The 13,600-nt window shown below is 38.6% G+C and overlaps 1 protein-coding gene across 11 annotated transcripts in view; it reads left to right on the top strand.

Moving 5' to 3' along the window:
- Positions 1-13,600, top strand: part of CTNND2 (catenin delta 2) — a 655,093-nt gene that overhangs the window by 330,240 nt on the left and 311,253 nt on the right. For all 11 annotated transcript variants that reach the window (XR_005604669.1, XM_039571875.1, XM_039571842.1 and 8 more), the window contains 2 exons: positions 7,181-7,215; positions 7,711-7,827. Coding sequence is in view for 10 of the 11 variants with exons in the window: in XM_039571875.1 (XP_039427809.1) it covers positions 7,181-7,215; positions 7,711-7,827 (152 nt within the window). In the remaining variant the exon portion in view is untranslated. The remainder of the gene's footprint in view (positions 1-7,180; positions 7,216-7,710; positions 7,828-13,600) is intronic.

Consider the following 13,600-nt stretch of genomic DNA (forward strand, 5'->3'; position numbering starts at 1 on the left):
AAACCAGAAAAACTAACAGTATTAGCAGAAATCCAGCCCTGGGTTAATTCCTTCTTTTTGTGAACCATCATCCTTATTAATTTATAATGGGAAATTACAAAATTAAGTAATTTGGTTTGATTTTAGCTTCTTTAATTTTTTTTTTCTTTTATATAATTTTATTTTTTATTCTTTTATAAGAATAAAAAAACAGTTGTATTGATTCAGAAGTGGGGTCTATCTAGCCCAGTATCCTGTCTGGAATGTGTAAGGGCATGAAAGAGACATGAGGGGAAGAGTGAGAACAGGGCAGTCACACAGTACTTGTTTCCCTAATGTTATTGTTTACCAAGTTTAAAGTTAAATAAATACACAAAGTGCGTATTGCCCTCTAAATTCTTCTTCTTGGAACAGCAAAGCTTCGAAGGCTTCCACTCTGAAAGAATTCTCTGTGTCCACTCTCATGCCAGCAACTGCCTGCAGAGCTGAAGCTAAAGGAAACAGGCTGGTTGCAAGCTAAGTAGCAAGTGTCCTGTCCCTAGGTGACTAAGTTCATTCCAAACTGAAGTAAATGTGTTTTGGGCGTTTGGTCTGTGTGAAATTAATTCACTAATTGATACTCTTGTAGGCCATTTCAGGAGTGATGGTCAAAAACTGCAGGGAAACAGACTGTGTTATGCTTTGTCCATTAAATAATAGCGTCTGGTGCCTGCTTTGCAAGCCCTTAAACAGTGCACTCTGTGGAATGCAGGACTGCTGGTGCCTTTCTGTGAATGCTGGGTGCTTGAATAGTGTTCTTAGTGGTGTAGCACCTGAACTTTAAATCACATTTAAATAAGAAGACACAGAACAGTTTTACTAAGCACAATCAGCATAGGGAGATTGAATATAAATAGGACTGGGGCAATTTCAAACTTCTTTTTAAAGGAAAATCATGTCTGCAAATTTCTGGAAGTATTAAATGCAGAGGAAACCATTGATTTTTGAGACCTATTTGGAATTTTGGCTGCAAATATTTCCCTGCGTCATTGGAAAGAAGTACAAAACCTTTGTAGCTCAGCCGCAAAGTTCTGCTATTGATTTCGTAACACCTAGGGAATAACAATAATTTTTCTAGGAAAAAAATGAGACAGTTCTCTTTCCCTGCAGGAACTTGAAGCAAGGCTGTTCTAATGAAGGTGGAAATTAACCACCTGAATGGTTTTCTGGCATCTACAGCTAAGAACTTTGTCACAATTTTAAAAGTTGGTTTGAAGTTTCCAAGGTACATCAGTTAAATATGTGCAGGTTTGTGGTGGTATTTTTTATTTATTTTAGCTTGTTGGATCTTTTTTTACATTTTCCAGGATCATTGTGGGGGATTGGATGAGGTTTGTTGGAACATCAAAAAAAGGGCTTCTTGACAGGGTAGCCAAGTTGATACCACGGCTGACTAATAGAGTGCTATTAAATATTTGAGAAAGCCTACAGTGTCACATTTATAGAGGTGAAGGGAGTGACTACCAGTGTCAGAGATTTTGATGTAATTTTAAATTGGCCACAAAACCCAAAAGTTGCTCTTGAGGATTGTTTTTTACTATGATAATTTATTGAGGGGTTGGTACTTTTTCGCAGGATTATTTAATGTAAAATTTATTCTTAGATTGTTTGGGTTTTTTCCGCACCAGATAGTTGATACTAAAAGTTTATTATTTTGCAGATAACCTGAAATGTACTGCTGATTTAAAAACTGCTTCTCCTTTGCTTTAGATGGAATACTAGTTTTTCAGCCTCCTTGCCTTTTGTGAAATGCTTCTGGATCTTTTTTCTTCCACCTTCTACAACCAAGCAACAATTTAAAAACCAGTGAGAGAGTATCTGGCTGTAATTATATACAGCAATGTTTGTGCAGCTCCATTGTAGAAATGGAAAGATCATGTGCTGATACAACTCCTTGTAAAACCCTTTCATAGCTTTTCTACAGTAGTGTCAGATATAATTTCATTAATTGTTTTAGAAAACAATAAAAATATTTTGATGTAGCAGATAGCTATAGCACTTTCTTAAAAAATGAGTGAGAACTGTAAACTGAATGACTTCACACAAAGGAGAGGCTCACAAACATTTTTTGGATAATTAGAGGAATACAAAAGTGTGAATTGGCCCTGGCAGCCTTTATGCAGGCTCAGTGATAAAGCAAGGAGCGTGCCAGAAGCAGTGAATGGAAGAAAACCTACCTCCCTTTGCAGCATGAAGTGAGTTTCTTTGCTGTGGTGTTCTTCTGGGGAGCAGCAAGGCAATGAATACCAACTGCTATGGCCTGCTGTGCACGCACACTGATGTATTTTGGTGCATGGGATGAAAACAATGAATTTCTGCAGGCTGCATAATAAATACTGTTGCTGGGGAAGTGTGTACAGGGCAGTGGAGCTCCTTCTTGCACTGAATGGTTCTGAACTTATCAAGGCATTCCTCTGAAACGGGCTGGGTCTCACATTTGGCCACGTAATGTCTAAAACTATACCCAGGTGATACCACAAGTACTGCTGTGTCCAGGTAGTGTGCAAGATGTCTGCGTTGGGCTGGGGTTTGGTGTAACTTACCTTTGCCTACCATTGCCCCTGCCGCCAGTGCCACAGGCACACATCCGCCTTCTAGGAGTTCCATTGAGTCCAAGGTGCCCTTGCTGCTTCCCAGCACCTGCTTTGGAAGCGAATCCTTGGGTGTTTGTACAGGCCCTATGGCAACACAATCTGAGGATGTCTCAGGAAGCTTTTCTTCTGCCAAAGGACTCAACAGCGTTCCCCAGCTCTGGGTTACCTCCCATGAGGACTGTGCTTACTTTTACAGAAATATGGCTGGTGAATGTTGTCCAGAAAAGCATTATTATGGTGTCATTTGGAACATTCACTTCTATACCATCAAAACTGCTTTTGATTCCTATAAATTGCTGGGAGAGGTGTTTGATGGTCTTCTGTAACTCACCTTGTTATGCAGGTGCTGGCTGTCTCCACAGAGTCCATCTTACCATGGTGGATTCCTATTAAGTCCATCATGAAGGGGCACCCACTTCTTGTTTAACTTGTCTTGAGGTACAGGAAAAAATGAAGGCTTCCTAAGGCCTGGTTTGTTGCTTGTTTATAGACATACTATAGGTCAGGCTGGGATTTTTCTGTTCATGCCTGAAAAGGGATAAACTTGATGTAAAGAGCTGCTGCTAACACTCAGACATCCTCAGCTGGCTGTAGAAAATCTGCATTTTTGCAATGCTTTGTGCTTCTGCTGTTACCTTGCTGTGCAGAGGCAGGTAGAGCTCCCCAGGTGATGCTCCCCAAAATGAGCTCCCTGCAGTGTGCTGTGCTCATTTGCCTTTTGCTCTCCCAGTATACAAGGTCACACACAGAGGGTTCTGGCTCCTTCGGTGCTTTTATGACATGTGTGCAGAAATGGGAACATGTGAGTTCAGCTGGAATCAAGATGACCGCTCTATGGATATTTACTTTGCTCATTCTTGCCTAGGGAGGTAAAACAACTTTTACTGGAATATCTCCTTTCCTAGGTGGTTATTAAAGGTAAAGCTTTAAGCATAGTCTAGTGCATCCTTACAGAAGATAGGTTCATTAGCTTTAACATTAACATCCAGAACTAAATATATAACAATATTCTTCTTTTGTTTAGTCAAGTGTTTTGTTCATTTGTTTGGGTTTTAGCTTTATCATCTCATTCTTAAGTTATTCAGCTTCCTTGGTATTTTCATTCAATACATTGTATTTTCCAAAGACAGTATAAGCATAGAAGAATCAAGTTTTGCATAGTTGAATGGTGATGGAGGATTCTTTATGTCATTCGGGTAGAATTAAGTAGAACAGTAGTCTTATTTGTACCTAGAACATTTGAAGTACATACATGATGCAGTGACTACCAAAAATAAAAGAATACATAAATCATAATTATTCTTCTGAGTTTAGGTTAAGGGAGGTAGTAATTCTACCTGCTTGAGTTCTGAGCTCAGTCATATTTTATGCCACTATTTTCTAATACTATAGTAATGAAGTTCTGGTTAAAATCCCTTCCTCAAACTCTTAAGATGGGCTCAAGTTACCATAGTTCAGAACAACTTGATAAAGAATTTTATTGCTCATCTTCCTCAGTCAAAGATATTGTTTGCAAACTTACATAATGAGGCATAGGAATATGCAGAAAAGTGGTTGCTAATGCATTCTTCTTTAGAAAAAATATGAAGCAAAAATATGTTTCACTGAACATGCAGAAAAATTTATTAGGGACAATACTTCTGGTAATTATTGGTTTTAGTCTTTTCATGTATTCAATGTAACTATACAGTCAATTGTACTGATATTTTATGAAGCTGGGAAACACCTATAAGAAAAGGACAAAAAAGCATGTCCTTTTATTCACTCAAACAGATCTGGCACAGTCGTGTGACAGCCTAAAGGCTCCCTGCACAAACACGTCAGGTTGCTTCAGTCAGGAATCCTTTTAAAGCTAAAAGCAGGGGAATCTCAGTTACAAAAAAAAGAAAAAAAAGGAGAAAAGAAAAAATAAAGAGTATCTAAATTAAAACTATGGCAAATTCAAATAAAGTTTTCTAGGGAAACCCTTTAAATGTTTGTGTGCAAGGCTCTGGCATTGGTTTACAACCAAGAAATGGCAGCTTCAATATCCTACTATACTGGATTGTTAAAAAGCAAAGAGCATGAATTTAACTAAGGAGAAGAGCACTCTTTTCATACTAGAATATATTGATATCCTTGTAGGAGCAAATACAATTCTAATAGAGAATCATACAATCTTTTAGGTTGGAAAAGACAAATCAAGTCCAAGCATTAACCCAGCACTGTCAAGTCCACCACTAAACCATGTCCCCAGGTGTCACATCTGCACATCTTTTAAATATCTCCGGGATGATGACTCCACCACTGCCCTGGGCAGCCTGGCTCATGTTCTGCGTGTTGAATAAGAAGGTAGCATTAGGATAAAAATTCTGATAGTGGATCTGCTATCTTGACTGTAAGAGCTACATTATTTATTAAAAGACCATTACAGTAGTGGTGAGGAGAAGCATGACTAAAATTGGAAAAGCCAAAATGGAGTCAAAACGTAGTCACTGTGACCCTAAGATTAATATGAATACAGTACAGTGTTTCTGTTGAAGTCAGACAACTGATACTGGGGATTACTATGAATCAACCACAAGTGATTCCTTGAACATAATGAACGTTGTTACATTTTGTACAAGTTTGCTGCTTAAAAAGGGCTAAACTGGAATTCCTGGAAATGATAATTCACTGCTTATGCACAGACTTGATTTTCTTTTCTAACTTACTTGGATGAGGTGGCATAGGCTTTTGCATCATGGTGTTCTTGCCAGTAACATCTAGTAATTCAATCTGCCAGCAAGAATGCCACCTGAGATATTACATTTTTTTCTGGCTGCTGAGGTGGTATCTATCACAGAGACATCTGGATGCTGGAAGAGGGAAAGTACTACATTACTTACTATGGATTGTGCTAATTACAGACAGGAAGATTGCTCTCAAGTCCCAGTGTGTCAGATGAAGCTGCAATTATTTAGTAAATCCGAAAATCAGACAAAAGGAATTTAAAATTGGAAAAAGTGTTATTTCAAAAAGAGCCACTGTCCCTAGTCACCACTAGGACTTCATTTCAAAAGGTAATTTAAATTAATTTTTTTCAGTTCAGCACTTCGCAGTTATTGTTCATCCAAGGACTCTGGCAACATTTATCTTCAATATTGTTAATTTCAGTGGACTTCAATGTAAGAATTTTAGTTCACTTTCTCATCAAAAGACTGATTTCTAAATCTGTGACATCTCACTGCAAAGGGTCTGTATAAACCACAGACTGGAGATATTAGGAAATTTATGATGATGTACAGATTTGAACTTCTCAGGTTAACATTTATGATGCCAGGTAGAAATTAAAAATCCTTTCAGAACTATTCTTATGTAAATTAGGCAATTATTCTTTTTTTTAACACTATCAAGTCCGGTAAATAATTGACACAAGTTCTTTACTGTAAAAATAGACCTCCACAAAGAAGCATTTGATTTAATTTACATTATTATTATTGTTCAGAACATAGATAGTAGGAGGTATGCTGACATATTCATAAGTGAGCCAGCATCTGCTGGGAAAAGGGAAAACAATTAGAGATTTAAATCCATTTACTCATCCAAAAGAGCATTTAGTCTCAACATCAGAAAGAAATAAATATAATTGTTTGAAAAGTTAAAAAAAATTCAGTCTTTGTTTTTTCAACTGGGGGATGCAACAGACAATGTTGTTCTCCCCTGTAAGTATCTTACAAAAATGTACAGAAAAATCTTTCAATCATGAGTGTAATAATCAGTTCACTTTTACCTAAGGAATGGTTAGTACTGAGTAACTTCAATCCTTTTTGTATTCCTGTCACGTGAGGAAGACCTGTATTGTCTTGTCATGTGAGGAAGACCTATATTGAAGCATAAACAGAACATGCCTTGGAGGAAAGTGTAGTCATTGCCTAATTGACTATACAATTCATTTTATCATTCATTTAAACGTATCATTCATTTTATTAAAAAAAAAAAAAAAGTACCTTTCCTAACCCATCCTCTGGTGTGCATGCTCAGTATTTTAAAATTAAGACCTTCTGTTGCTTAAGTGCTTGTACATAGAAGCACAAACACATCTAAATTTACTCTCCTGTGTAGGCCAATTGAATTAACTTAGCTGCACATTTGAATAATATAAAAATGCACATAATGATCAGTAGAACCAGGAATTATACTTGTAATTTCTTTCAGAAATCACACGTAACTATTTACTTGAGAAAGCAATTTATAATTTTCTCTATAAACATGGAGAATCAGACAAATGGAAGGATCCAGAAAATCTGAAGAATGCTAATGTTTTTGCTTTGAAATAGTGTAGTTTGTATATCAAGACCAAGAGGGCAATTTCTATATGTATGAGTCAAATTACTTGATAAAGAAATAAAGATGCTTCCCTCCAGCTGAGTGAATGCTGTACAAGTCATTAATTAAAAATATATATAAAATTTTGTATTCTAAGTATGTTTTATTCTTAAGTGTGTTCTTCTGTTAAATCAGTTCCTTCCAAATAGATTTATATCTGAATATTCATGGCACACTACTAATTTAATTTAAAATGATCACTTTTTTCTTTCTCTTTCCAGTTCAACAGAAGAGCAGTTTCACTGGCAAACACAAGGTAATGTACTTATCTACGTATCTGTATTACTTATATTCTCTCCCAGAAGGATCATTTTTACCTAAAGAAGATGGAGGGGAAAAGCACATTTATGTATGTGGAGGTTTTTGTTGGGTTTTTTGTGTGTTTTTTTCTCATTGCTAGTGTGTGAGAACTCTACTTAAAAAGTGATAAGATTTGGCAAAAGTTGGTAGGGTTGACAAAAAGTACCCTGAAACTAATGTAGAGTTTTGAGAGGGGGCACTGCTAAATGTGTCTCTGGCTTTTTTTAAGACTAGACCTAAATAATCTCATTTTGCTTTTATTAATCCAAGGCCACACTTTCAAAGGATGGCACAATTTCCAGTATGGCCAGCATCCTGTGAATGTGTGGCCTCCATTCCTTCATTAGCTGTGAATGCTTAGGCACATGTAACCAGTTGTAGCTTTTGTCTTGTAAATGGTTTTACGGTTTTGCCCTTCTTTTACATTTTTATGTTGTTAATTTTATTACAGATGGTCAGAAGGATATAGAAGATGAACTCACCACTGGTCTGGAGCTGGTGGACTCCTGTATTAGATCACTGCAGGAATCAGGGATACTCGATCCACAGGACTATTCAGCCAGTGAAAGTAAGTTGCTAGAAATATGTTTTATAGAACCCAAGAATTTTGTGCTCTAAAACTGAATGCATATCTTTTAGTGGTTTTCATGATTATTTTTTGATATTGGCAGAGGGGACTGTAGCTGTGAGCAGGCAAATTGCAAGTTATTTTTTCGGGTTTGTAGCGGAGAGAATCTCACTGCTAGCTTTTTGGGGGAAGAATAAGCACACTGAATATATTTTAAGGAAAATATTTTCTAATTGAAATGTTGCTGTACTATACTATAAGATCATGTCACAAAACTGTACCATCACCACCATTAAAACAACTTTCAAACTGCAATTTTTCACTATCCAAAGGTAATAAAATGAAACATACTGGGTGGCTGTGAGGAAGTCTGATGCGTGATTGTAAGCACTTGGCCAGGTAGCTAGTGACTCCTTACAACTAAAATTTTCTTGTGGATACACAGACAGAAATAGGTGAACTTCTTAGAGATGATGCACAGAAGGGAAGCTGTATCAAGAAAGGTGAAGTCTTTGCTCCAAGGTTGGCTCACTGGTCGCTTACCAGCCATTCTTTTTGCAGAACTGTGCAGTGAGTGGATAGATTCTAGGATAGAACCAGCCACTGGGGAAGTGAATCAAGGCTAAACAACAGCAAAAGTGAACAAGGGACATGCCACTCATTGTATTTGTAGAGCAGATGTCTACCAACAATTGTGCTCATGAGTCACACTGAGACAGTTTTCCAGCATGTTAACTGGTCTGTTATCAGATGTAGCACTAGATGATGAAAAAGCAGGTTAGTTCCCTAGTTTCCTTTCCTTTTCCTCAGGCTCCTGTCTCGTATTCTGTCCCCACCTGCCACAATATATACCCACTTTCATTTCCCTGCCACTGCAGCTCCTGACACTGGCTTGGCTTTTGTTTTTAGTATTCCTCTACATCTCCTTCCCTCTTGCTCATTTGATCCCTGCTACCCAGTACGTTCTGAGTCACATCTTTGGAGGTGGCTGCCCAAATTCAGCTTTCCTGAAATCAAAGGGGATAATCTCCCCTTCATCTGGGAAGGCTGGTCAACTGTGACAGCCACCTTCTGCAAAGCATCTCTAGCAATGACAAGTCATTACCTGCAATGTGGTCATCAGGTGACAAAAGGAAGACATTGCACATTGGATACAGAATTTTAATTTTTCAGAACACTTTTCATTATTTTAAAACAAGGTTTGCTGTCAAATTCAAGGTGACAACCCCAGGACAATAGAAAATTTTTCCTTTTTCATGTGCACAAGATTTTTGTTTTGGTTTTGCTTAATCTGAACACAGTCTGTATGATTGACATCTGTTGAAATGTTGCTCAATCTGAACAAAATTGGGAAAACATGAGAAAATGTAAGCCCTGTTTTTTTCTTTATTTGGGGGTGAGGAGAAACGAAACAGATTGGCATGATAAGGATTGCCTTCAAAATGGGATTCTATGATAGAAAAATGAAACTGGGCAGATGGCAATAGAGGAGACTGGGAGCAGAGTGGGGCCAACTTGTGTGGAAAACTGCCAGAAACTGACTTAAGGGATGAAAACTAAGAAAAAAATGGTAGGGAAAGATGAACACAGTACATGGACTGAAGTCTGGGTACATGAAGAAAACTAATACTAAAGAAATGTCTGGGAAATATCACAAGCAGCTAAAACACAACTAGGAATGCAGATAGAATAAAGAGCATGGGCAAATGGAAAAATGATGGAGAAGAGAAGCAGTAGAGATGGATTTGTAGAGGATCAACAGGAGAGGAACTGAGGTTTGTTGAAGCAGGAGGTCCGTACAGAATGTTGAAAGCTGAGTTTGCTTGGCTGGACGTTTTGTTCATGGGAGCAAGAGTTAGGTGCAAAGAGAGGGAACAACGGGATGATGAGGACAGCCAAGAAAAGGAAAAGTGATATCACTATGGACAGGACAGTAGCTGTCCCTAAGAAACATAGGTTTGGAGAGAACAGGCAGGTGCATGTCCTCCCAAGGGAACAGGCTTCCCCACAGAGCTGCAAACTTGATCTTCTGTGTTGTCAGGAAATATTTGTAAAGCCTTTTGTCACAGTGCCCTTATTCCTCTGCTCCAGGCTCAGCTTGTAATAAAACTAGATTGCTATTTGCCAGTTAGGTTTTAATTAAGAATCAGATCTATATGCCAAAACTAACAGTTGCAGCTCTGCTGATCACTCATAAATACAATTAGGATGTCATATAGTGGATTTTTTTTCTGGTTAGAGTAAAATGCTACAAACACATCAGAGAGTTAAAATGTTATTGTGTTTCCAGAGTCAAAAGTACAAAAGTCGAGATTGTCTGTACAACATAATTTGAATTGCTTATGACTTCATTATAAAACAATTATTATCATGCCCTATTTTGTACATTTTCTGGCCATGCCTCATTTACCCCAAAGCTGAGACTCAAATTGCACAGCATACTAGAGGTGAGAGTGCCTCTGACTTCTGTAAGCAGTGAGTAGAACACACATACACCATGAAAACAAAAGTCTTATATTTACTTAAAATTTTATCGTGTCCCTCCTTTGTGTCTTAAATTTTTCATGTTACAGTTGTGAAATCACTCGAAGTATCTTCTACTGATACTTAGTTTTAGGTGTTCCCTAAACAGTTCAGTTAGGTGTGCTGAGAACAGTTGTAACAGAACACTGTGGGAGCACAGTCTCAAATATTTGAAGCGTGATACAAAAGGAAGTTTAAAGCCCACTCTGAAATGTCTCAAACACAGCATTTGTATTTCCTAGACACTTCCGTTCTTAATCCTTTCAATCTCGAAATAGGAAATGAGATCGATATAAATGTCTTGCTTTACAGGTATTCTAAAAACTACTATTTGTGACATAGCTGAAGTAAACGTTGAGCGCCATAGAATAATCCACCAGGGTGCTGGTTTTTTTCTTTGTATTGAAGATTTTTCAATGGAGACCTGGTGTGATGCTGTAAAAAACACTGAACCATTTTGCATTGTGTGCACTGGCCATAAGGCAAGGAAGGAGGGCAAGAGCAATGACTCAGAAAAGGAAACTTAGTCTGGCATTTCCTAACTTTTGATCTCCTAATTTGACAGTTTTAGTTATGTTTACTTCTCTGCAGTTTGACTGCAAAGCTGTATTTTAAGTAACAAGACTGACTCTGAGGGGAGCATTTCCTGCCTGCAATGCATTTGAAAGAGATTTTTTAAAATCATCATCTGAAAGCCTGCCCAGTGATGTGACCACAGCTTCCTTTTGTGAACTGTGTGCATCAAGTCTAATGGCTTAATCTATCAGTAGCCCTGCCTTTGTAGAGGATTAGTGTGTCTCTACTCAGAATCTTTACAGTTCGGTTTCACACACTCTGACTTTCTCAGACTTAGTTTGAAAAAGTCATCACATAGCAGTCAGCTGTTACAATATTCTAAATTCCAAGCATCACTTCACATGTGCTATTCCTTTAGTAGCAAATAAAAGCCATGAAAAAAAGGCTAATGGGACAAGTCACATGAAAGGGGCTTACACACAAGGGGTTCTGTATTGCTAATAGAGATGCTCACTAATTATCTTTACTGAGTGTGAATCAGCAAATGTGAAAAACCTTAAGTACATATAATTCTTATTAATTTGGTGAAATGAAAGCAGAGTGCTCACTGGTTTTAAAGTAACTATTATCAGACAGGCAGATGCATAGCTGCTGCAAGCTCTCATACAAGCTTCCTGTGGTGGAGCTGACCCTAGGACAAGGTTATATGCAACCAATGGGAACCCCTGCACTGTTGCCCACCTCTTTCTTCTGTTCCAACTCAAAGTAAGTTGTCTTCCCCAAACCATCTGTTTCCAGTTACAACCGACAGACAAAAAGTCAGGAGACTTCCAGAATTATGCAAGAAGCTGCATCTGACTGGAGACCTGAACCTGCGTCTCCATGGCCCAGTTCCCTGTACTGCAGTGATGTAGCCCTAGATCTGTCAAGACTGTGTCACTGCACTTTGCATCAAACATGTCATAGTTTTGTGGCCTCAGAGGGGCGTTCAGCCTGTCCTGAGTGTTCATGGGGACGGTCAGCAGAAAAACAGTGGTCCACACATCCCCTCAGTCCCCGAGGGAGGGCACATACAGTTGTTGCTGCTAGTGTCAGTAGCCATTAGCTGCACTGGGTCCAGGGGCCAACCTGGACCCTCAGGGTCACCCTGAGGGCACTCAGTCTGTCCTTCTCCCTGCTCTACATTGCTGTAACACCCAGCTTGCCAGGCTGCTCCTCTCAGAAAATATTTCTTCCTTCTGCCATTACCTTTTCTGATGGGAACTCAAAAATATTGCTTTTGCACAAATTAAGATAAGTAACTGTCACCTTAAATAGGGTCAGGGAGAAGACCAGACGTGTGAAAGCCAATGTAATCACATATAAGACACTGGAGACTTCCCTCATAGACGAGGGATGGGAATGCACAGTAAGTGCAGGACCTGAAATTACTGGGTGAGGAAACATGCAGGGGAACAAAATTTAGTTGAGGACAGAGATAGCACCAGGGGTGTTTCAGGAGACACAGCAGTACTGAGCAGTGAATGTAGCTCAAGAAAGGTATTTTCATGGCAGAATGGTTTAATTTAGTGAGGAAAGACATGTGAAAATAAATTTTGTGAGGGCTGAGTATGCACTGTGGAGACCAAAAATTAATATTTCTGACTAGAAATCTTAGAAAAATGTGGGATAAAAGAAGCAAGACATTATTTTCTCCCTTTCCCATCACTACACTGTTGTCTCAAAATCACACAACTACTTCAGATTCATTCCTTTTACTACCTTGTCAGTGCACCTCTTTTTTTTGGTTTTGTTTTGTGTTTTTTCCTTTTTTTCACTCACATTATATGGAAGAGCTATTGTAAAGGTGGAAAGCTGCATGGAAGGAAGGAGAGTAAACACAGATACACAGCTGTCTGAGTGAGGAAGATTGGTTGCTGAGGACATTTGTCATTAAGGTTTGATAGGGTTGCAGTCTGGCCTGCAGGTAAGTGGGAAAGGTCCTGATGAACTGCCTGAGGCCCCCTGATGTCCATCCTCTGTGATGTGACAGAGAAGCTGGAGTCCTCTAAGCAGTTGTTAAGACCAAACTACCCTTTCCTGATGATGTTTGTAAATTGGCAGTTTACAGGTGGGTAGTGTAAGATAAAAAGTGGAACAAGAGGAAAATTTGGTTCTGTATTTCTTTCTCTTCTCTTAGTTTCTCTGTCCCCCTATCCCTGTGGGTCATCAGCATGCCACATTAGAGGACTGACATGACACTGTCATTGAAACAATTTCTGAGATAATCAGCTGAACTCACTGAATCCTTACAGAATATGCTGCATCCTTACAATCTGTACTGACCCCTTACGGGCTACAGCAGTGGAGACAGGCAGTGGTTTTTCCTTCTGTCATGGCATTAGCAAAAGGAGGGTTCTAAGATTACAGAGCAAATCCATTGGCACTTTCTTCCTAACTTAAACTCGAATGTCTGCTAATCCAGAAGTCCCTAGTTTTAATTTAAGGTATCTATTCTTTAATCTTCCATGCTTTTTCCTTTGTTTCAGCCTTCACAAAATGAGCATAAGACTGGTCTTAAAAGGATTACAGGGCAGATTTATGGAGCTTTCAGTGTTTATGTTTCTAACTGAAACAGAATCATTTCATTATTTTTCACTTGCTTCATCACTTCATGTGGCAACCTTCCTTCTTTGCTCTCTAAATCGATAGCACAGCCTGTAGGAACAGAGCTCTCGTTGACATGGATCAGAAA

This window comes from Corvus cornix, chromosome 2 (assembly GCF_000738735.6).
Source record: "Corvus cornix cornix isolate S_Up_H32 chromosome 2, ASM73873v5, whole genome shotgun sequence".
Classification (NCBI taxonomy): domain Eukaryota; kingdom Metazoa; phylum Chordata; class Aves; order Passeriformes; family Corvidae; genus Corvus; species Corvus cornix.